Raw genomic sequence first — 24489 nt, 5'->3', positions numbered from 1 at the left:
CAGTCTGCTTGAAGGTAATCATCTCTTTCATATGTGCACATACATGCTTTGTGAAAAGGCATGACAGTAATTTGTTTATCATGTGAAATATAAGTGGTACATTTCAGAGGAAATCTATTGACTGTTAACTTTAGCTAGCTAGCTTCTGAAATTCATCCTAGCTTTACTATCAACTGGCTAACGTTAGATTTATCAGGCAGCTTTAGATGCTAGGGGAAAACAAATATATTTGCTAGTTAACTATCTGATTGATAAAGTTGATTTGAATAACATTATATATTTTAATTATTTATTTTAACCTTTATTTAACTAGGCAAGCCAGTTATTTACAATGATGGCCTACCCCGGCCAAACCCGGACGACGCTGGGCCAATTGTGCACCGCCCTATGGGACTCCCAATCAAGGCCGGATGTGATACAGCCTGGAATCGAACCAGTGACGCCTCTTGCACTGAGATTATAAACTGGGTGGTTCGAGCCCTGAATGCTGATTGGCTGAAAGCCATGGTATACCATGGGTATGACAAAACAATTATTTTTACTGTTATAATTACATTGGTAACCAGTTTATAATAGCAATAAGGCACCTCAGGGGTTTGTAATATATGGCCAATATACCACAGCTAATGTAACGTTCGTCGTTATAGAGGGACCAAGGCGCAGCGGAGGTTTGGTTCATCATCATTTTTATTAGAACGGTGAACCAGCAAAACAATAAACGATACCATGAACGAACAGCTTCACAGGCTACGAATAGCAATGCAAATACAATTCCCCACGAACAGCGTGGGGGAAAATGAACTTAAATGAGATCCCAATCAGAGACAACTAGCGACAGCTGTCTCTGATTGGGAAGACAGAAACCAACATAGAAATACTCCCCAATAGAGCCAACACAAGGCTCCAACGCAAAACAGAAAACAAACACAGGAAAACCACCCAACATAAACCACCCTGACCCAAAACACCCGAGTTCACCCGGTCAGGGCGTGACAGTACCCCCCCCTCAACGGTGCGTACTCCCGGCGCACCAAACTTAAGTCTATTAGGGGGGGAATCCGGGTGGGCGCCTCACCCTCGGTGGAGGCTCTGGCCCCGGGCGTGTTCTCCCCCCCGCCTCCACCTTAGCCCTACCCCTCTGGCCCGGACTGGACCACTGTGGAGCGGCATGCCCAGGCTCTGGAGCGGAGCCGTCGCCCGGAACATAATTGGGCACCGGTGGACCGGACCCGGGCCGTGCCGGACTGGGAACACGCACCACTGGTTTGGTGCGGGCAGCAGGGACGGGCCGGACAGGACTGGGGACACGCACCACTGACTTGGTGCGGGGAGCAGGGACGGGCCGGACAGGACTGGGGACACGCACCACTAACCTGGTGCGGGGAGCAGGAACGGGCCGGACAGGACTGGGGACACGCACCACTAACCTGGTGCGGGGAGCAGGAACGGGCCGGACAGGACTGGGGACACGCACCACTAACCTGGTGCGGGGAGCAGGGACGGGCCGGACAGGACTGGGGACACGCACCACTAACCTGGTGCGGGGAGCAGGGACGGGCCGGACAGGACTGGGGACACGCACCACTGACTTGGTGCGGGGAGCAGGGACGGGCCGGACAGGACTGGGGACACGCACCACTAACCTGGTGCGGGGAGCAGGAACGGGCCGGACAGGACTGGGGACACGCACCACTAACCTGGTGCGGGGAGCAGGGACGGGCCGGACAGGACTGGGGACACGCACCACTAACCTGGTGCGGGGAGCAGGAACGGGCCGGACAGGACTGGGGACACGCACCACTAACCTGGTGCGGGGAGCAGGGACGGGCCAGACAGGACTGTGAACACGTACTGGTGCCCTGAAGCGTGGAGCCGGTTTAGCCACTCGTCCTGGCTGGATGCCCATCCTAGCACGGCATGTGCTGGGCATGTCCACCGGACGTACCGGGCTGTGCGGGCGCACTGGCGACACACCGCGCAACTCCGCTTCCCGTGGCCTGGAGCGGGGAGCAGGGACGGGCCGGACAGGACTGTGGACACGCACCGTGGGCTTGGTGCGGGGAGCAGGGACGGGCCAGACAGGACTGTGAACACGTATAGGTGACCTGTAGCGTGGAGCTGGTTTAGCCACTCGTCCCGGCTGGATTCCCATCTTAGCACGGCATGTGCTGGGTCTGTCCACCGGACGCACTGGGCTGTGCGGGCGCACTGGCGACACAGCGCGCAACTCCGCATACCAGGGCTCCTCCTCCAGATCTTCCCTCTGCAGGTCCTCAATCAACTGCCTCATCCTCGTCTCTTCCTCCGCCGTCATCCCCCACGAGAGCAGTGGTCTGGGCTCTTCCTCTGCCCTACCGGACCACCCCATTAGCCCCCCCCAAAAATTTTCTTGGGGCTGTTTTCCGGGCCTCCTCGACCGCCGCCTGCGACTCCGTCTACCGGCTGGCTTTTCCTCCTCGACCTGGGAGTCCGTCCGCCAGGGTCCTTTCCCCGACATGATCTCCTCCCAGGTCCAGAACTCCTTTCCCTCGCGAGCCCATCTCTCGCGCTCCTTTTCCTCCCGCTGCTTGGTCCTGGTTCGGTGGGGAATTCTGTAACGTTCGTCGTTATAGAGGGACCAAGGCGCAGCGGAGGTTTGGTTCATCATCATTTTTATTAGAACGGTGAACCAGCAAAACAATAAACGATACCATGAACGAACAGCTTCACAGGCTACGAATAGCAATGCAAATACAATTCCCCACGAACAGCGTGGGGGAAAATGAACTTAAATGAGATCCCAATCAGAGACAACTAGCGACAGCTGTCTCTGATTGGGAAGACAGAAACCAACATAGAAATACTCCCCAATAGAGCCAACACAAGGCTCCAACGCAAAACAGAAAACAAACACAGGAAAACCACCCAACATAAACCACCCTGACCCAAAACACCCGAGTTCACCCGGTCAGGGCGTGACAGCTAAGGGCTGTGTCCTAGCACTCTGCCTTGTGTCGTGCCTAAGAACATCCCTTAGCCGTGGTATATTGCCCATATACCACACCCCCTCTGGCCTTATTGCTTAATTATATAGCTGTCAACATGTAGCTAGCTAACGTTAGCTAAGTTAAATTTAAACTGCTATGGGAAAAATTCTCAACATCATCAATTTAGTTAATAATGTTAGGTTTCTAGAAAAAAATAATATATATATATATATTTGCTAGCTATATTTTAAAGACTTGTTATTGACTTTTGAAAACTTAATTCCAGATGCCTGTTTATTGATTAATTGGTGACTGGAATATGCCCCTCCTACAAATAGGCTGTATTGTTTTGGTATAATTTGGCTGAGTAGACTTGTGCACATTTACATTAGTGCTTTTAATTTAGCCAAGTTAGACAAATTACTGACTGACTAGGTTTATTGTTATTCATATTTTTGTGGTTATTGCATTTCAGGTGGAGAGGGAGTAAGATAACTAGAAAGCAGAAATGCTGCCAGACAACCACAGGAGCCTAGAGGTATTACAGTCAATGCTCATGAACTTCATTGTATGTGAATTTCCCATTTATATCAATAACAAAATGGTTGGATTGTTTAGCAACATGTGCAGTAAATGCTAACACGGCTTTAGTGATGAAAGGTACATAATGTATTTATTGTCATCTCCCAATCAGGCCTCTGCATGCTGTGGCATGGGCCTGGATGGTGACATCTGCTTCCAGATGCCTGACTGAATTCTAGGGCCTTCAGTGGTACCTTACCTGACACTCCAGCAAGAGTCTCCTTGTCAGTGTATCGTAGCCATTTAACACGTCAACATGTATCTTATGTTACCACTCATTCATACAAATTGTTACAGACACAAGAGCAGACTTATATTCACTTGTCTATTTGTCCTATTCTTCAGGTTTGTCTGGGATATATATTGTAGTTGGTACACCTGTGTGATGTCTTATATACATGAATCAAAATGTATTCACCCTGGACATGAGAATTGCATTGATTTCAGACCTTTTGGAGTCATAAGCACCAGGTGTTTTCTTGATGGAGAAAGTCTGCATGTTGTTTGATGTTTAAGTTAGCATAGTAGTTAGTAAAAATGTGAAAAACAGGCTATGAAAAATGTATTGTTTCGCTACAACTTTTAAAAAACAAACATGAGTAGTTTATACAAAACTTTATTCCGTTTGGTGATCATCCACCAAATTTGTTCATTGTCCTTGAGAGTTGCATCCTTCCTCAGGGAACTGTCTGCTGATAGGTGGCAACAGGTGGGCAGGTTTTTTTATGTGCTGCTCTAGAGTTCCATGGCCCAGCAGACTCACCCTGTGATAGGGGGATGGACGCGTTAGTTTGTCTGGAGACTTATAGTGAGAGGAAATAGCATGAGTTTTGGAGTGAGTACAGAAAATCCAACCAATGGCCCTGGATAATATGCTACATGTCATCACACAGACACTCAGCCATAGTGAATGAGGTTTACATAGTGCATAAAGTATATTACCACCAGCAGAGCTTACTTATCTGTTTTGGAGAGATCTCCGGTAGTTGGTCAGAAGGCTCTGGAATATTCTCTCTGTAACACATGTAGAGAGATTAATAGAGGTACTGAATGCAATTGAAAGAGGTTCTGAATCCATTGTTCATTATTGAGGACTATAGGGGTGCCTTCCAGTCAGACAGGGATGCGTAAAAGACATAGCAACTCAATGGCTTTCAAAGGGAAGTGTGTGTTGGGGGAGAGGGTTGTGTTGGCCTGTACTTCAGAAAACATGCAAAGACTATCCTTCAACCAATTAAAAATGTGGAACAGTGTTTTTCCTGACCAAACAGCTATGCTGGACATATATTTTGGTTTGAAGGTATTCTTACTCTGTGGTTCAAGTTGAATCTTCATGTCTAACTTCACTCTCACTCCCCCTAAGCCCTCACCCCTGACCTCCCATTGGCACAGGGCCTCCTGCCAAATCCTCTAATAAATCTCTATGACAGTGAGTTACTCCAGGAGTAGACAGGTTTATGGTGCATAGGGCTTCTCCACTATGAGTGGAGTATTATATATATTTAAATAAAAAATGCATTACTTACTGACACTGACATGGAGTGCTCCATGTTCCTGCCTGTAGCAGGCCTCAATGTGGATGTATGGACATTTCCTGCCTTGGACTATGGTTGTATCTACAGTGCATTCGGAAATTATTCAGAACCCTTGACTTTTTAAACATTTTGTTACGTTACAGCCTTATTTTAAATGGATTAAATGAAATATTTTCCTTAGCAATCTACACACAATACCCCATATTGACAAAGCGAAAACAGGTTGTTTGACATTTTAGCAAATGTATTAAAAATAAAACACAGTAAAACTTTAAAATACATAAGTATTCAGAGCCTTTGCTATAAGACTCAAAGTTGAGCTCAGGTGCATCCTGTTTCCATTGATCATCCTTGAGATGTTTCTACAACTTGATTGGAGTCCACCTGTGGTAAATTCAATTCATTGGACATTATTTGGAAAGGCACACACCTGTCTATATAAGGTCCAACAGTTGACAGTGCGTGTCAGAGCAAAAACCAAGCCATGAGGTTGAAGGAATTGTCCGTAGAGCTCCGAGACAGGATTGTGTCACGGCACAGATCTGGGGAAGGGAACAAAAAACAGCAGCAGCATTAACTGTCCCCAAGAACACAGTGGCCTCCATCATTCTTAAATGGAAGAAGTTTGGAACCACCAAGACTCTTCCTAGAGCTGGCCGACCAGCCAAACTGAGTAATCGGGGAAGATGGGCCTTGGTCAGGTAGGTGACCAAGAACCCAATGGTCACTCTGACAGAGCTCCAGAGTTCCTCTGTGGAGATGGGAGAACTTTTCAGAAGGACAACCATCTATCTATGCAGCACTCTTCAGTAAAGCCACTCTTCAGCCACTCTTCAGTAAAAGGCACATGACAGCCCGCTTGAAGTTTGCCAAAAGGCACCTAAAGAGTCTCCAGACCATGAGAAACAGGATTCTCTGGTCTGATGAAACCAGATTGAACTCTTTGGCCTGAATGCCAAGGGTCACGTGTGGAGGAAACCTGGCACCATCTTTACAGTGAAGCATGTCGGTGGCAGCATCATGCTGTGGGGATGTTTTTCAGCGGCAGGGACTAGGAGACAAGTCAGGATCGAAGGAAAGATGAACGGAGCAAAGTACAGAGAGATCCTTGATGAAAACCTGCTTCAAAGCGCTCAGGACCTCAGACTGGGGCGAAGGTTCACCTTCCAACAGGACAACAACCCTAAGTACACAGCCAAGACATTGCAGGAGTGGCTTCGGCACAAGTCTCTGAATGTCCTTGAGTGGCCCAGCCAGAGCCTGGACTTGAACCCGATCGAACATCTCTGGAGAGAACTGAAACTAGCTGTGCAGCAAATCTGACAGAGCTTGAGAGCATCTGCTGAGAAGAATGGGAGAAACCCAAGAAGACTCGATGCTGTAATCACTGCAAAAGGTGTTTCAACAAAGTACTGAGAGAAGGTTTTGAATACTTATATAAATGTCATATTTCAGTTCGTTTTTTTTTTTATTAGCAAAAAATTCAAAAAATCTGTTTTGGTTTGTCTTCATGGAGTATTGTGTGTAGATTGATGAGGTAAAAAAGCAATTTAATCAATTTTAGAATAAGTAACAAAATGTGGAAAAAGTCAAGGGGTCTGAATACCTTCCGAAGGCCCGTATCTCTGTCAGGGTCCTGGAAATCAGATGACAAACCTGCATAGATTAACAAAATTACATGGTACCTGTATTAAGTAAATTGAAGTCATGATAGCCACAGGTTTTTGTTACAGTACTTAACTAACACCTCATTCAACTACTGTGATCTGAAATTGGAGAACAAAATTTAACACAGTTCAGTCCCCTGGGACAGAAATCACCCACGTCTGTATTATTGAATGAGCTTCCCAAGTTACATGCTTAAAATTCTGCATTATAGGGAATAACATGTGTGGATCTAGTTATATCAATTGTTGTGAATAAACTCCAACAACAAGTTTAAATTTAGCTAGCTAGCTAGCAAATGGCATTTATCTCAACTTTATCAATCAGATGGTTAAGTAGCAAATATTATATTTGTTTCCCCTTGCATCTAAAGCTGCCTGATGAAGCTAGCCAGTTGATAGTAAAGCTAGTTAAGTACAGTAGCTAACATTAGCTGCTGTCAATTTCGTCTGAAATGTACCATTATATTTGACATGTTAAACTACTGTCATGCCTTTAATCCCAAAAATGGATGTACACATATAAAATAGATGATTACCTTCAAGTAGTTTTATTCTAGTACTTTGCACGGAGAAGTAATGTCGAGGTGACTAGTATGGGCCGTCTCCCTGACGGACCTACTAGTTCATTCACGCGAGGGTAGTCTTTGCTTGTGGATCTTCTGACACATTTCAGTTGAATGCATTTAGTTGTACAACTGACTAGAATCCCCCTTTCCCTTTCCCTTCCCTTTCTCTTTACCTCACAGGGTGGGTCAACTCCCACTGCACGTTTTATGCCTGGATTATCCCGCTGAATGAGCCTCTTTCCCGGGGAGGCGACTTCCCTGTTTTTTCCTACCCTGAGCTCCACTTTATCAACCGGGTCACCCCTCTTGGTCTATCCCTGCTTGCCACAGAGGTTAGCTCACTCCTTCCTACTGATTACACTTCAGGGGTAGTTTGTGACACGGTATACTACACGTCAGTGGGGGCTATTTTTGCGTACAACACCAACAAGCAATCCATTGTTTATTCATAGTCCGCTCTGTACCATTTTACTACGTGGTGTGGCTCTTACTGTGTGATTTCTCAGAGTTCACGCAAGACACGTTCCAAGATGGGGTTAAACCATTTATTATAAGTGCACCAAAATCTCATAAACTCCTGGTCCTCCCTATCTAATTGACCGGGTATAGGGTTTCAGTTAAAATGAATTAATAAAGATGAACTCTTAACTGAAAGCAGTGGTTCAGCATTTCATCTCGGTAGAAGACAAACTATAGACACCCAGTGCTCCTTTAGCGTGCTTTTACATAGTTCCCCTCAAGCTCCCTTTGTTTTCCTACTCGAGCCCACAATATGGTTTGGCCACGGGCCTCCAATAGGCCCACCCACTGGGGAGCCAGGCCAATCCAATCAAAATGAGTTTTCCCCACAAAAGGGCTTTAATACAGACAGAAATGGTCCACAGTTTCATCAGCTGTCCGGGTGGCTGGTCTCCGACAATCCCGCAGGGGAAGAAGCCGGATGTGGAGGTCCTGGGCTGGCGTGGTTACACGAGGTCTGCGGTTGTGAGGCCGGGTTGGACGTAACACCAAATTCTCTAAAACGATGCCGGAGGCGGCTAACTGTAAAGAAATTAACACTGCATTCAGCATGCCAATTAATGGACTGCAATCAGCATGCCAATTGCACACTCCCTCAAAACTTGAGACATCTGTGGCATTGTGTTGTGTGATAAAACTGCACATTTTAAAGTGGCCATTTTTCCCCTGCACAAGGTGCACCTATGTAATGCTGTTTATTCAGCTTCTTGATATGCCACACCTGTCAGGTTGATGGATTATCTTGTAAAATGAGAAATGCTCACTAACAGGGATGTAAACAAATTTGTGCACACGATTTCAGGGAAATACGCTTTTTGTGTGTATGGACAATTTCTGGGATCTTTTATTTCAGCTCATGAAACATGGGAACAACACTTTATATTTTTGTTTAGTATAGTTAATGAAAACCAGTAACACTTCTCTTTTGGTTCCACAGCTTCACAACTGATGGATTTTATAGATTGTTATATAGCAATTATAATGCAGAAGCTTCTATTAAACAAACATACAATCAATAATACAGTAGAAAAATCTATATACAGCATGTGCAAATGAGGTAGGATAAGAGAGGTAAGGCAATAAATTGGCCATGGTGGCAAAGTAATTACAATATAGCAATTAAACACTGGAATGGTCGGATGTGCAGAAGATGAATGTGCAAGTTGAGATACTTGGGTGCAAAGGAGCAAGATAAATAAATAAATACAGTATGGGGATGAGGTAGATTGGATGGGCTATTTACAGATGAGCTATGTACAGGTGCAGTGATCTGTGAGCTGCTCTGACAGCTGGTGCTTAAAGCTAGTGAGGGAGGTAAGAGTCTCCAGCTTCAGAGATTTTTGCAGTTCGTTCCAGTCATTGGCAGCAGAGAACTGGAAGGAGAGGCGGCCAAAGGAAGAATTGGCTTTGGGGGTGACCAGTGAGATATACCTGCTGGAGCGCGTGCTACGGGTGGGTGCTGCTATGGTGACCAGTGAGCTGAGATAACGCGCGGGCTTTACCTAGCAGAGACTTGTAGATGACCTGGAGCCAGTGGGTTTGGCGACGAGTATGAAGCGAGGGCCAGCCAACGAGATCATACAGGTCGCAGTGGTGAGTATTATATGGGACTTTGGTGACAAAACGGATGGCACTGTTATAGACTGCGTCCAATTTGTTGAGTAGAGTGTTGGAGGCTATTTTGTAAATGACATTGCCGAAGTCGAGGATCGGTAGGATGGTCAGTTTTATGAGGGTATGTTTGGTAGCATGAGTGAAGGATGCTTTGATGCGAAATAGGAAGCCGATTCTCGATTTAATTTTGGATTGGAGATGTTTAATGCGAGTCTGGAAGGAGAGTTTACAGTCTAACCAGACACCTAGGTATTTGTAGTTGTCCACATATTCTAAGTCAGAACCGTTCAGAGAAGTGATGCTGGACGGGCGGGCAGGTGCGGGCAGCAATCGGTTGAAGAGCATGCATTTAGTTTTACTAGCATTTAAGAGCAGTTGGAGGCCACGGAAGGAGAGTTGTATGGCATTGAAGCTCATCTGGAGGTTAGTTAACACAGTATCCAAAGAAGGGCGAGAAGTATACACAATGGTGTCGTCTGCGTATAGGTGGATCAAAGAATCACCAGCAGCGAGAGCGACATCATTGATGTTCACAGAGAAGAGAGTTGGCCCGAGAATTGAACCCTGTGGCACCCCCATTGAGACTGCCAGAGGTCCGGACAACAGGCCCTCCGATTTGACATACTGAACTCTATCGGAGAAGTAGTTGATGAACCAAGCAAGGCAATCATTTGAGAAACCAAGGCTGTTGAGTCTGCCAATAAGAATGTTGTGATTGACAGAGTCGAAAGCCTTAGCCAGGTCGATGAATACGGCTGCACGGTAATGTCTCTTATCGATCAATCAGGTCCTGATCTGTCTTCCCCCAAATCTCCTTTCCTGATCTTTTACATTGGTATTTATACAGTTTTGCCCAAGCCCATAACTCCCTTGACTACAGCCACACGACACACCCTACCCCTTACACGTGACATCTAAGCAAAGGTACACAAAATACATATTCTCCTTTACATGTGATGTCTACACAGCGTTCGGTAACACATTGTTTCCTTCATATGTGACGACATTCCGTGGTGTCATCTGCTCCATAGCCCACGTGCCATCAAGCAACTCCACCAGCTCCATCCCAGGGCTTGAGTTTGAAGGGGGTGTCGCCATATAAGATGGCCCTCCGGCAGAGGAACATCTGTATACAGTTTACCTGTACCTGTCACTTCCCCCCTGCCCTTGAGTATGTTTTGCTGCTCTCTAGCTGCTTGCGGTTGAGGCCTCTTCCTGTTCTTCTTCCGCTTCTTCTTGATCTCTCTTGTGTCAGTGTTTCCAGAGTTCTGTCTGGGGACTGGAGGAGTCATCAGGTTATATTGTATAGGCTCATTTACGACAGTAAGTAACATCGTTACTTTGTAGAAATGACTTCTCTTTGTTTTCAAGCTACTTCCTAAAATTTGATTGATGGACCCTCCAGCCATGGTTGCAGCAGTATGCGGCTGTGGTTTTGGCTGATTGGTCAGGAGTAAACGGTCCTGCCCCCAGAGCTGCTCAAACCTATTGTTTACTTGCAAATCGCTTTCTACAAATGTCTAAAACTTTATTATGAATCTCTTGGTAACGTGACAGCAGAACTCCAAGCGTGCGCCGCTAAAAAAATCTGCAAGTGATTCGCAGCCAAAAATTCATAGTAGTTAATGGACTTCTAATAATTCTGAAAATAAATTATGCTTGCAAATCTTATTGAATGTATTCAAATGTCAAGTTACAAGTTTTCGACCGTTGTTACATTTTTCACACATGATGAAAAGTTTGCAAAAAGAAATTACATATTTGTGAATCTACTTGCAACAACAAATCTCAATTAGTGACCACGAAATTCAAAATACAAACTCATAGATTTCTGTCAACATTATTATCCCATAGGCTCCACTTTAATTTGCATGATTCAGAGGTTAACATCTGTGTCCCTGTTATCCCATTCTAAGTTTGTTGTGTCTCTGCTCCATCACTCCCTTAAACACTGAGGGGGACCCCCCCACTGGCCTCCCACACCCCACTGTTCCATCGACCATCCACTCTCTAGTGGTGTCATTAACCAGTCTACTCTGTTCATTAACCAGTCTATTCTGTTCATTAACCAGTCTACTCTGTTCATTAACCAGTCTTCTCTGCTCATTAACCAGTCTACTCTGTTCATTAACCAGTCTTCTCTGCTCATTAACCAGTCTACTTCTCACTGACTGTCTCTTTATTGATACATCAATCTGGAAGCGGTCTGTCATATACTTCTCTTTTATCCAAATGTTTTCTTCCCTGTCTCCTTTATTTGGTTCTCTCCTTTCCTTTACTCTTTATCCCACTAACTGTCTTTCTCACTCCATATCCTTTCCCTCTTCATCTCTCTCATATGGATCTCTGTCACTGAATGTGTGTCTCTCTGTTGATTCATGGATCATCATGCAGACGCCCCCCATGTTCAGTCCCTTAAGCCCCACTCAGAAGCTCTGTCGCTGTGATCGATCTGCCCAGCGGTGGCCTCCTGGATCTCTAAACACTGGAGGGATGAAACCTGTCTGACAATAGGACACCGCAGAGACAGGGTCTATGACGGGAGGAGCAAAACATTTCCCCCCAAATTGTTCATTTGACCATGAATTTTCATTGGCATGGCTCAGAAGTTAAAATCTGTGTTCTTTAAGGCTACCATTTGCATCACCTAAAATATGCCACTTTATGACATTTTATTCCTGGTTGTTTAAGCCCTAAGTCCCTTTTATGTCTTAAATGCACCTGTCAATAGTCTACCTCCCTAAAACCAAAACAAAAGTTATCCCTCTTTTTTTCCTCTCTCCTTTTTTCCCTTCATTGCTCATCCCCCCTTCCCTCCCTCTTCAGGCAGTAGTGGATGTGTTACAAACAGTACTCTAAATTAAGTATTGATATTCTCATGCTCTAACCCCCCTCAGACATACTTTTGTGTGCATGTACACTCAGTGTTCTAGAGCCTTGGAAACAGGTTAGCGTGCACGTCTGTGTCAGTGTGTATGTACATTTCACAGACAGAAATCTTAGCAACACATTTTTATACAAAGCCATATTCAGTAGATGTGGCCCATGTGGGAAACAACCCCACAACTCTGTAGCACTCGGCTCTCAGCACCTGAGCCATGGCTTTTCAATGAGTCACTTAAGCCTCAGTCCCCAATCCCAGCACCCGATGTCTCATTCTCTCACTTGATCTTATCAATCTTATCTCTCACTTGCTCGCTACCAGGGTTGGGTAGGTTACTTTCTAAATGTAATCTGTTACAGTTACTAATTACCAGTCCAAAATTGTAACCAGTAACATACCTGTTGGATGACTCCAAACTCTGTAACGTAATCGGATTACTTTCAGTTACTTTTGGATTACTTTCCCCTTAAGAGGTATTAGAAGAAGACAAAAATGAATATTACCAAATGAACGACATCTATTGCAGGATAAATCAATGTTAGAGTTTACATAGCTGCCGATAAATGGATGTTGCATTTTACTTTATGGGTTATGTAGGCTTCTAACCTATTGCTTTCTACTTCAATACAGATAATAAAACAATTAGGCTATATCTTTACAATAAAAACAGAAGTCTGTCAGATTTCCAGTCATTAAAATTGATAAAATACCCCTATGATTTTTAAGAATAGGACTTGGATTTTTTTTTTTACCTAAACATAACCCAAAGACCAAAGTATATTAGCCTACTTTGTTGTTTATATTTTTGTTGTCATGGAGAACTGATTGAGCTCATTGCTTACTTGTGGTCAGACTCACTCAGGTGTGAACAAACTCAAATGTGCACCTTTTTTCAATGCAGATTTACATGTCATTGAGGAAACAGAAAGGTGTCAAAGTATTTTGTCCGCAAACAACCTTTCTGGATAAGAAGAATGGCGCCGGAGGGGATGGCCGCCGTTTTACGGGTTCCTAACGAATTGTGCTATTTTGTGTGTTTTTTTTGCATTGTTTGTAACTTATTTTGTACATACTGTTCATGCTAACATCTCTTATGACCGAAAAGAGCTTCTGGATATCAGGACAGCGATTACTCACCTTGAACTGGATGAAGATTTTTTCTTTAATGAGTCAGACGTGAAGGATATAATTTTGCTCCCAGACAAGGCCCAAATCCCCATCATTCACATGAAGAAAATAAGAAAATATTGCTCGCCTGAGGTGGAATACCTCATGATAAGCTGTAGACCACTCTATCTACCAAGAGAGTTTTCATCTATAAATTTCATAGCCGTCTATTTACCACCACAAACCGACGCTGGCACTAAGAACACACTCAATAAGCTGTATAAGGCCATAAGCAAACAAGAAAATGCTCATCCAGAAGCGGTGCTCCTAGACTTTAACGCAGGCAAACTTAAATCAGTTTTACCTAATTTCTAACAGCATGTCACATGTGCAACCAGAGGAAGAACAACTCTAGACCACCTTTACTCCACACACAGAGACGCGTACAAAGCTCTCCCTCACTCTCCAGTTGGCAAATCTGACCATAATTCTATCCTCCTGATTCCTGCTTACAAGCAAAAACTAAAGCAGGAAGTACCAGTGACAGGCTCAATACGGAAGTGGTCAGATGACGTGGATGCTACGCTACAGGACTGTTTTGCTAGCACAGACTGGAATATGTTCTGGGATTCATCCAATGGCATTGAGGAATATACCACCTCAGTCACCGGCTTCATCAATAAGTGCATCGATGACGTCGTCCCCACAGTGACCGTACGTACATACCCCAAACAGAAGCCATGGATTACAGGCAACATCCGCATCGAGCTAAAGGCTAGAGCTGCCGCTTTCATGGAGCGGGACACTAATCTGGACGCGTATAAGAAATCCCGCTATGCCCTCAGACGAACAATCAAACAAGCAAAGCATCAATACAAGACTAAGAATGAATCCTACTACACCAGCTCTGACGCTCGTCAGATGTGGCAGGGCTTGCAAACTATTACAGACCACAAAGGGAAACCCAGACGCGAGCTGCCTAGTGAGGCGAGCCTACCAGACGGGCTAAATACCTTTTATGCTCGCTTCGGGGCAAGCAAAACTGAAGCATGCATGAGAGCACCAGCTGTTCCGGTGTGATCATGCTCTCTGTAGCCAATGTGAGCAAGACCTTAAAACAGGTCAACATTCCCAAGGCCGAGGGGCCAGGCGTATTACCAGGATGTGAACTCAGAGCATGCGTGAACCAATTGCGAAGTGTCTTTACTGACATTTTCAACTTCTCCTTGACCGAGTCTGTAATAACTACATGTTTCAAACAGACCATCATAGTTCCTGTGCCCAAGAAAGTGAAAGCAACCTACCTAAATGACTACCGCCTCATAGCACTCACGTCGTGAAGTGCTTTGAAAGGCTGGTCATGGCTCACATCAACAACATCATCCCAGAAACACTAGACCCACTACAATTTGCATACCACACCAACAGATCCACGCAATCTCAATCGCACTCCACACTGCCCCTTCCCACCTGGACAAAAGGAACACCTATGTGAGGGTAATGTTCATTGACTACAGCTCAGCGTTCAACACTGTAGTGCCAACAAAGTTCATCACTAAGCTAAGGACCCTGGGACTAAACACCTCCCTCTGCAATTGGATCCAGGACTTCCTGACGGGCCGCCTCCTGATGGTAAGGGTAGGCAACAACACATCTGCCAAGCTGACCTCAACACCCGGGCCCCTCAGGTGTGTGTGCTTAGTCCCCTCCTGTACTCCCTGTTCACCCACGACTGCATGGCCAAGCACAACTCCAACACCATCATTAAGTTTGCTGACTACAGAACGATGATTGGCCTGATCACCAACAATGATGAGACAGTCTATAGGGAGGAGGTCAGAGACTTGGCAGTGTGCTGCCAGGACAACAACCTCTCCATCAATATGAGCGAGACAAAGGAGATGATCATAGACTACAGGAAAAGGAGGGCCGAACAGGCCCCAATTCACATCGACGGGGCTGTAGTGGAGCAGGTTGAGAGGTTCAAGTTCCTTGGTATCCACATCACCAACAAACTATCATGGTCCAAATACACCAAGAAAGTTGTGAAGAGGGCACGATAATTCCTTTTTCCCCTCAGGAGACTGAAAATATTTGGCATGGGTCCCCAGATCCTCAAAAGGTTCTACAGCTGCACCATCGAGAGCATCCTGATGGTTGCATCACCACCTGGTATGGCAACTGCTCAGCATCAGTAAGATGCTACAGAGGGTAGTGCGTATGGCCCAGTATATCACTGGGACCAAGCTTTCTGCCATCCAGGGCCTATGTACTAGGCGGTGTCAGAAGAAGGCAAAAAAAAGTATCAAAGACTCCAGTCACCCAAGTCATAGGGTGACTTCTTCTCTCTGCTACCACACGGCAAGCGGTACCGGAGCACCAAGTCTAGGTCCAAAAGGTTCCTTCAGCTTCTACCCCCAAGCCATAAGACTGCTGAAGAATTTATCAAATGGCCACTCAGACTATTTGCATTGACAACCCCCCCCCTCCCCTACACTGCTGATACTCGCTGTTTATTATCTATGCATAGTCACATTACCCCTACCTACATGTACAAATTACCTCTAACCTGTAGCCCCGCACACTGACTCGGTACTGGTACCCCCTGTATATAGCCTTGTTATTGGTTTTTTTGTGTTCTTTTTCAATTACATTTTTTACTAGTTATTTAGTAAATATTTTCTCTATTTATAACTCTATCACTCTATTTTCTTAAAACTGCATTGTTGGTTAAGGGCTTGTAAGTAATATATTTACACGGTTGTACTCGGCACGTGACAAATAAAATTTGATTTGATTTTAATTTACTAGTAATCCTACAAGTAATCATCTAGTTTTTCAAAAGTTTCTGTAATGTCACAAAAAAAATTCTGCTAACCGAACGGACTACAGTTATTATTTTTGTTGTTGTGATCAGTTACATTCAATTTGCCAGTCTGTCCACTCAGAAGCCTTCAAGCAGCAAGACACTGCCTGAGTGGACATATTGACAGAGTAAGTGATAGCAACGTTTCAGATCGCAGCTTTAACACACGGACGCACTCACACACACACACATTTATCAAACTCCTCTACACCACTACTTACCCACACACACACCCATACCCGCCGACATTCACCATACAGTGTGTTACCTGGTTGTAGAGGGCACAGACGTGAAGGGCAGTGTTTCCAGAGGCGTTCTGAGCAGTCATGTCGGCTCCGTAAAACAGCAGGTGCTCCAAGTGCTGAACATGACCATGACGGCATGCCTGTATGTGGAGACACATGGATGCCAGTTTGGGTTATTGAGGTATTTTGGGTGATTGAGATATCATACACTGTGTGATATTGGAGAAAGACAGTTTAGTTTCTCTGTTTCTCTCCCCCACATGCACTATAATTGTTGTTCCCTCTCTGTTTTGTCTTGTCTCTATCACGCACACACACACACACACACACACACACACACACACACACACACACACACACACACACACACACACACACACACACACACACACACACACACACACACAATGAATACTAATGCAATGGGGGGAGAGGGAAGGTAACTGATTGGAGTATAGTAATGGAGGGCTCTGGAGTATAGTAATGGAGGGCCTGCAGGTCCAGTTTTAGTGCTGGCTTTCTCTTCACCCCATTCAAACTGGGTGAGAGTTCCCCTCTCAAAATACACACTCTTTCTCGCACACTCCTTTGGCATCTTCTCTCTTTCTTTTACCAGCAGCCGTCAGTTCAGTCCAGCGTATCCCAAACTAGGGGTCGCGACTCCATGTGGGGTCACCAGATTTAAATTTGGGGTCACGAGAGAAACTCGGAAAAGCAGTCTCTGTTTTCTTCCTACAAATGTGTCTCTATCTTTTGAACGGTTTAAGCTACAAAATATTACGACCCCTCACTGAAAGATAAGACTCTCAGGCACACTATGTATATGTATTTTCTGCAGTGGTGTAAAGTACTTAAGGAAAAACACTAATTAAGTCATTTTTTTAGGTATCTGTACTTTACTTTACTATTTATATTTTTGACTACTTTTACTTTTACTTCACTACATTCCCAAAGAAAAATAATGTAGTTTTAACTCCATACTTTTCCCCTGACACCCAAAAGTACTCGTTACATTTTCAATGCTTAGCAGGACAGGAAAGTGGTCCAATTCACTCACTTATCAAGAGAACATCCCTGGTCATCCCTACTGCCTCTGATTTGGAGGACTCACTAAACACAAATGCTTAGTTTGTAAATTATGTCTGAGTGTTGGAGTGTGCCCCTGGCTATCCATAAATTTAAAAAACAAGAACGATGTTCTTGTTTTGCTTAATATAAGGAATTTGAAATTATTTATACCTTTACTTTTGATACTTAAGTATATTTTTGCAATTCAATTTACTTTTGATACTTAAGTATATTTAAAACCAAATATTTTTAGACTTTTACTTTTACTTGAGCCATTTTCTACAAAGTTATCTTTACTTTTACTCATGTTTGACAACTTTTTCCACCACTGGTTTTCTGTTACCCTCTTTAATGCATAGAACATAGAACATAGAACATGCATAGAACGGGCTCTAAATCAGACTGGGGAAAAAAGAACATCATCAATGATGATGTTTTTTTCTACACAGAAGATCATACAAAAAGTATTGCCTGATGATGTTTCGAACTTCCTAATACCTTTCTGATCCATTTCAGTCACTTCAAACCATCCTTCCTTCAGATTGAGATAGCCTACTGTAAAAGTACTTTCAGACTGATTTGTTATAGACTGTCATAGCCCCAATTAAAACAGTAAACATTGGCCGTTGATTACATCACTTTTTTTACATGGAGGGGTCATGACAATGCTTGGATATCAAAATGGGGTCGCACGCCAAAAACGTTTGGGAACACCTGGTTTAGCCTGATTATACTGTAGGTCTCCTAGCCTCCAGGCTAACCCTGCATTGAGTTCTGTGGTGGCTGTGCTGTGAAGATGGTAGCAGGGAAGAACAGGGCAAGCAGGTGGGGGGATTACCATGGATGTCTGCTAAATGACTTAAATGTAAAATGTAAATGTCCCCAGACATGCTGGTGTGGAGAGGAGAGTAGAAAGAGAGTGGTGGGAACATTAGAGCACTGTGGACACAGTACTGTTGACTGAGTTCTAGTGCTCCAGTCCTTTATGGTTTATATAATGACAGGGTCTGCAGAGTTTTATCAAGCCCTGTAGTGGTACTCCTGTTCCCTCCATTTAAAACCTTATGAAGTCTGCAGTGCTTTTGTGCCCCATCAAATTAGGAAATGAATACTGTACTTGTCCCTCTTTGCTCTTCCACTACATTTTCTTCCTAATCAACGGAAGGTTTCCTCAAAATGTCAGTCTGGATCTACAGTAGTGTCTATGTCTGGGAAGAACAGTCTCTCTCTGTATGTGTATGTGTGTGTGTGTGTGTGTGTGTGTGTGTGTGTGTGTGTGTGTGTGTGTGTGTGTGTGTGTGTGTGTGTGTGTGTGTGTGTGTGTGTGTGTGTGTGTGTGTGTGTATCCGTGTGTGTGTATCAGTGTGTGTGTATCAGTGTGTGTGTATCCGTGTGTGTGTGTGTGTTTGCGTCTGTATCCATGTGTGTGTGTGTGTGTGTGTGTGTGTGTGTGTGTGTGTGTGTGTGTGTGTGTGTGTTTGTGTGTGTGTGTGTTAGTGATGAGCAGGTTGACTCATAACCTGCAATCCCCACGGTTATATCCGTGGGGTGGGTGGGTTTAGGGACATGAAATATTGTGTGGATGAAGGGCGGGTTCAATAAAGAGAAAACAAGGTTTTCTTTCATTATTTGTATCTGCCATTAGTGCGTAAGCCTAAACTTTAGGGCCTAACTCAGAGTTTCTCAATCTAGGGTTCGCAAACCCATGTGGTTTGAAAATGGCTTCGCGAGATGGGGTGGTTGATAGAACCGGTAGCTGCTAGATGCGGTTGTAATTAACAGAGCGGCTTATGTTTCTTCCTACAAATGTGTCTCTATCTTTTGAATGATTTAAATTACAAAATATTATGACCCCATCACTGAAAGATAAGGCTCTCAGGAACACGTACTTGCATACTGTTTGTGGACAAGACCAGGCACTAAATCAGACTGGTGGGAAAATAACAATCAATGATGATGTTCTTTTCTACACAGAAGATCATACAACATTATTTCAAAACCTACTGTATGCAGATTGAAATACTGTCAAAAATACTGTCAGACTGATTTGTAATAGACTGTCATAGCCCAAATTAAAAAAGTAAACATTGGCCGTTGATTACATAACTTTTTTTACATGGTGGGGTCGCAGATTTGAGGTCGCAGGGTTAGAACAGTAGCCTAATGTTTGGGAAAGATTTGGTGAAGTGGTAAAAGAGGATCATAGCAGTGGTGGCTGTGTTATGTGTGATGATTAGGAGGCGCTATACAAATTCGAGAGTCACAAGACATGGATTCAAAATATGTCACGTTAAGAGCCTACAGTTCAGATGGGTTAAATGGAATAATAGCCTAACTGAAATCTGGACACTGACTGTAGGTCTGTAACCTCTCACATAGCCCAATATAATATAAACTCCTGCAGAATTAAGTATTTCTTTCAGTAAAATTATACACCAAATGTACATTTTGACTTGGGAACAAGAGAGGAGAAATATGATTTCTTTCTTTCACCATCTTGAGCGAAATGTATGGTTAGGGACTGTCTGTAAAGGTGCTATCTTTGTCAGCGTCATAAAAGCTGATAGTATTTCAACCACATAAAATATGCATCCAATCCAAACTAAAAACCTATCATAAAAATGTTTGTTCATTTTAACAGCATTTCATTTCCGTAAAACCGGTCAAATCTTTCCTGTTTTAAAAATAAAATAAAAAATGAGCCTACTGCATTTTCTCCCTGGTCCCTATAACATCTGATGCGCAAGAGAAGCAGCGATGAAAGAGAAAACTAGATTGAAGCATTCATTGATTTATGACATTCTGGTGAGCAACATTTTATTTAGTCTTCTAGGGCAGTAGCCTAATGACGTTAGAGAAGCTGCATGTATCTAATTATAGACAAGTTGACTAACAAATAGTCCACCAAAACATTGGAAATTGAAAGCAGAAACATAACTAAGTTAGGCTTAAAAAAAAAGTACATCCCACATTCCCTGTCAAACAATCGTTCCACTATCTCTGACTGTACATCGCATTTTCTATCAGCCTACTCGCAGGTTATATTCAGGTGCAGGACTCAGATTTTCACTTCATCACATATAGTTAGGCATTTGCAGATGGGTGTGGGGGAAATTCTAACCAAGTGAGAGAGACTTTGTTACTTCTTCAAACAATCAATCTTTATTATTGATTAAGAATTGCAATAAGAGCTGGTCAATCATTGAGAGCCCAACGAGCAGATTTGGGTTACAGCTCTTTATAGCAACGTACATCCTCCTGAATGTTCATGACAAACAACAAATGTCTGGAATGGGTCAAAAGGTTAGGATTTGTATGTGAGAAAGGAGTATCCCCCAGCCAGATAGGATTTGTTGTGAAGACTGTTCCAATTGTATAGAAACCATGGTTTAGCCCCTAAGTCAAGGTTCCTCCCATCAGCCGTCCACATCTCCTCCCTGGTACCTCATAATACACAAACACCAACTCATTCTATGGCATGCAGGCTGTAGGTTCTATCACCAAGCCATCATAAATCAATTGCCAGCGCCAAGCCCCCAGCGCCAAGTCCCACACACACAGATGAGACAGTACTGAGGAACCTTATTTGATGCATAAACAGTATTAAAACATAATCTTGTAATTTTTCTACCATATGGGTTATTAGCAATTGCGGGCGGGTGCGGGTGAAAAAAAAGCAGCTGACCCGCGCATCACTAGTGTGTGTCTGTGCATCACTAGTGTGTGTCTGTGCATCACTAGTGTGTGTCTGTGCATCACTAGTGTGTGTCTGGGTATCACTAGTGTGTGTCTGGGTATCACTAGTGTGTGTCTGTGCATCACTAGTGTGTGTCTGTGCATCACTAGTGTGTGTCTGTGCATCACTAGTGTGTGTCTGGGTATCACTAGTGTGTGTCTGGGTATCACTAGTGTGTGTCTGTGCATCACTAGTGTGTGTCTGTGCATCACTAGTGTGTGTCTGGGTATCACTAGTGTGTGTCTGTGCATCACTAGTGTGTGTCTGGGTATCACTAGTGTGTGTCTGTGCATCACTAGTGTGTGTCTGTGCATCACTAGTGTGTGTCTGGGTATCACTAGTGTGTGTCTGTGCATCACTAGTGTGTGTCTGTGCATCACTAGTGTGTGTCTGTGCATCACTAGTGTGTGTCTGGGTATCACTAGTGTGTGTCTGGGTATCACTAGTGTGTGTCTGTGCATCACTAGTGTGTGTCTGTGCATCACTAGTGTGTGTCTGGGTATCACTAGTGTGTGTCTGTGCATCACTAGTGTGTGTCTGGGTATCACTAGTGTGTGTCTGTGCATCACTAGTGTGTGTCTGTGCATCACTAGTGTGTGTCTGTGCATCACTAGTGTGTGTCTGTGCATCACTAGTGTGTGTCTGTGCATCACTAGTGTGTGTCTGTGCATCACTAGTGTGTGTCTGGGTATCACTAGTGTGTGTCTGTGCATCACTAGTGTGTGTCTGGGTATCACTAGTGTGTGTCTGTGCATCACTAGTGTGTGTCTGTGCATCACTAGTGTGTGTCTGTGCATCACTAGTGTGTGTCTGTGCATCACTAGTGTGTGTCTGTGCATCACTAGTGTGTGTCTGTGCGTATGTAACCGTGTAGGTTCCGTCCCTCTCTTCGCCCCAACCCGGGCTCGAACCAGGGACCCTTGCACACATCAACAACTGACACCCCACGAAGCATCGTTACCCATCGCGCCACAAAAGCCGCGGCCCTTGCAACGCAAGGGGAAACCCTACTTCAAGTCTCAGAGCGAGTGACGTCACTGATTGAAATGCTATTAGCGCGCACCACCGCTAACTAACTAGCCATTTCACATCGGTTACACGTATGTGTGTGTTTACCTGGTGTATCTCCTGCCAGCCGTTCTCGTCCACACAGCCCACCTGAGCGTGGTCGTGGAGCAGAAGTTCACAGCAGTAGGGGTCTCCTCCTACCATAGAGCTGTGATAAAGCGGACTTAACCCCCGACTGTCCTTATAGTCAGGAGACGCACCCAGGTCCAGCAACGTCTGACAGAGAGAGATAGTAAGAGAACGAGAGGGAAAGTTAGAGAGCACACACACGCACAATGCACACACTCACTTCAAGCCCGACAGAACCTATGAAAACCCCTGTATGAAAACACTATCCATTTCCATTGTGGGATCTACATTTTTCAATCATAGACTTCTGCACTCATGTAGATCAAAAAGAGGGACATACAGTAGTTCATTAAGATGATGGGTTTTTCTGCACTACAGCTATAGCTCTCAGGATGAGAACATTGATGAGTCATATCAGAGGCATTCAGTAATGATACACATCCATTCACTGAGCACACGCCTACTCATTAAAGACAACAACCTAACCTCCTCAAAGCAGATGAAAACCCAGTGAGCCAGGGAGGGCACAAGAAGCCCATTGAATAAAAGCATATTTTCAGTCAGGTCTCGGAAGAGAGTACTTAGCACCCACATACACACTGGGAAATCATGTGAGTCAGACTCTTACTTATGACAAGCAGAAAGTGAGTGAGTGAGTGTGTGTGTGTGTGTGTGTGTGTGTGTGTGTGTGTGTGTGTGTGTGTGTGTGTGTGTGTGTGTGTGTGTGTGTGTGTGTGTGTGGTCTAATTCTTCTCTTTGTGGTGACCTGCAATCCCCAAAAGTCCCCATGAGGATAGTAAAACAAGGAACATTCTCCTCGTGGGACATTTCCCACTTTCCCACAAAGGCTATTTTAAGCTTAGGGGTTAGATTTAGGGTAGGGTTACAATTAGGCTTAGGGTTACAATTAGGGTTAAGGGTTAGGTTTAGGTGTTAGGGAACATAGGATTTTGAATGGAAATCAATTTTAGGTCCACTCGAGGATAGAAAAACAAGTGTGTGCGTGTGTTTGTGCGTGTGTTTGTGCGTGTGTTTGTACGTGTGTGTACTCACTATGAGGGCCGTATGGTTCTTGGTGCGGACAGCCTTGTGCAGTGCAGTGATGCCGTCTCGGGTCCTGAAGTCCAGGTGAGCTCCTCCACTCTTCAGCACCTTGATGAGCTCTGCACAGCCCTCCAGCTGAGATGCCATGGTCAGAGGACATTCTACAGCACACAGGGGAAGAGAGGAACTAGGTTTAATATACAACAGGACAGCTTTTCAGTGTACATTCTGCATAGTACTGAGACAGAAGCATGCATTCAGCATGAGGGTTGACTTTAACTGTTTGTATAAAAATGAATCAAAGCATTTGTATGAGAAGGCCTATCCCTTTAAATGTCTCTGATTAGAGTGATAAAGGCAGGGTGAATAAAATACTAGTTCCATTTCCAGATGAATCCACTCTCATCAATTTCAAGTGATTCATTTAAGAAGACAAATATTGTGTATTTGTGAGCCTCATCAGTGAAATGACTTTGTGATAAACATGATGGAGTTGGTGTTTACCAAAACCAGATAAGAGTGTCGGAGTTAGCAAACAATCTGTGTGTGTGTATGTGTGTGTGTTTGTTTGATGATGATGCAACTAAACACTAACGTCTCGATCCCACTGACAGCATCATTGCATTTTGGTACACCAGAAGTACATTCATTTACAATGGAACGCTGCATTTGCCTTGCAGCGTTGCGTAGCATTTTGCGCAATGACGCTGTCGGTGTGATTAAGGCGTTAGAGGCCATCAATCTCATTATTTTAGATTTACTTTTCTCTTCATCAAAGAAGGTGCTTGGGTTGAACTGTGGGTGTAGTATATTCACAAACATGTGCACACACAGACACAACAAAACTAGCATTTAGAACTAAATTATATTGTAATTTGTTTTGCTTTTGTTTGCTCTCTCTCTCTCTCTCTCACTCTCTCTCTCTCACTCTCTCTCTCTCACTCTCTCTCTCT

The 24489-nt window shown here is 44.2% G+C and overlaps 1 protein-coding gene and 1 long non-coding RNA gene across 3 annotated transcripts in view; both read right to left on the bottom strand.

The window, feature by feature from the left end:
* Positions 1–24489, bottom strand: part of shank3a (SH3 and multiple ankyrin repeat domains 3a) — a 383230-nt gene that overhangs the window by 98915 nt on the left and 259826 nt on the right. For both annotated transcript variants that reach the window (XM_029758638.1, XM_029758640.1), the window contains 3 exons: positions 23546–23697; positions 22472–22639; positions 16575–16691 (listed from right to left, as the gene is read on the bottom strand). In XM_029758638.1, the coding sequence (XP_029614498.1) occupies positions 16575–16691; positions 22472–22639; positions 23546–23697 (437 nt within the window). The remainder of the gene's footprint in view (positions 1–16574; positions 16692–22471; positions 22640–23545; positions 23698–24489) is intronic.
* LOC115197267 (uncharacterized) lies at positions 3233–5233 on the bottom strand. Its single transcript, XR_003878985.1, has 3 exons — positions 5075–5233; positions 4507–4562; positions 3233–4312 (listed from the first exon to the last, which is right to left on the bottom strand). It is a non-coding gene; the product is annotated as an uncharacterized LOC115197267 (long non-coding RNA).

This window comes from Salmo trutta, chromosome 7 (assembly GCF_901001165.1).
Source record: "Salmo trutta chromosome 7, fSalTru1.1, whole genome shotgun sequence".
In the NCBI taxonomy this organism is placed as follows: Eukaryota; Metazoa; Chordata; class Actinopteri; order Salmoniformes; family Salmonidae; genus Salmo; species Salmo trutta.
The sequence above is the reverse complement of the archived record's forward strand: the minus strand, read 5'-3'. Positions and strand labels throughout refer to the sequence as shown.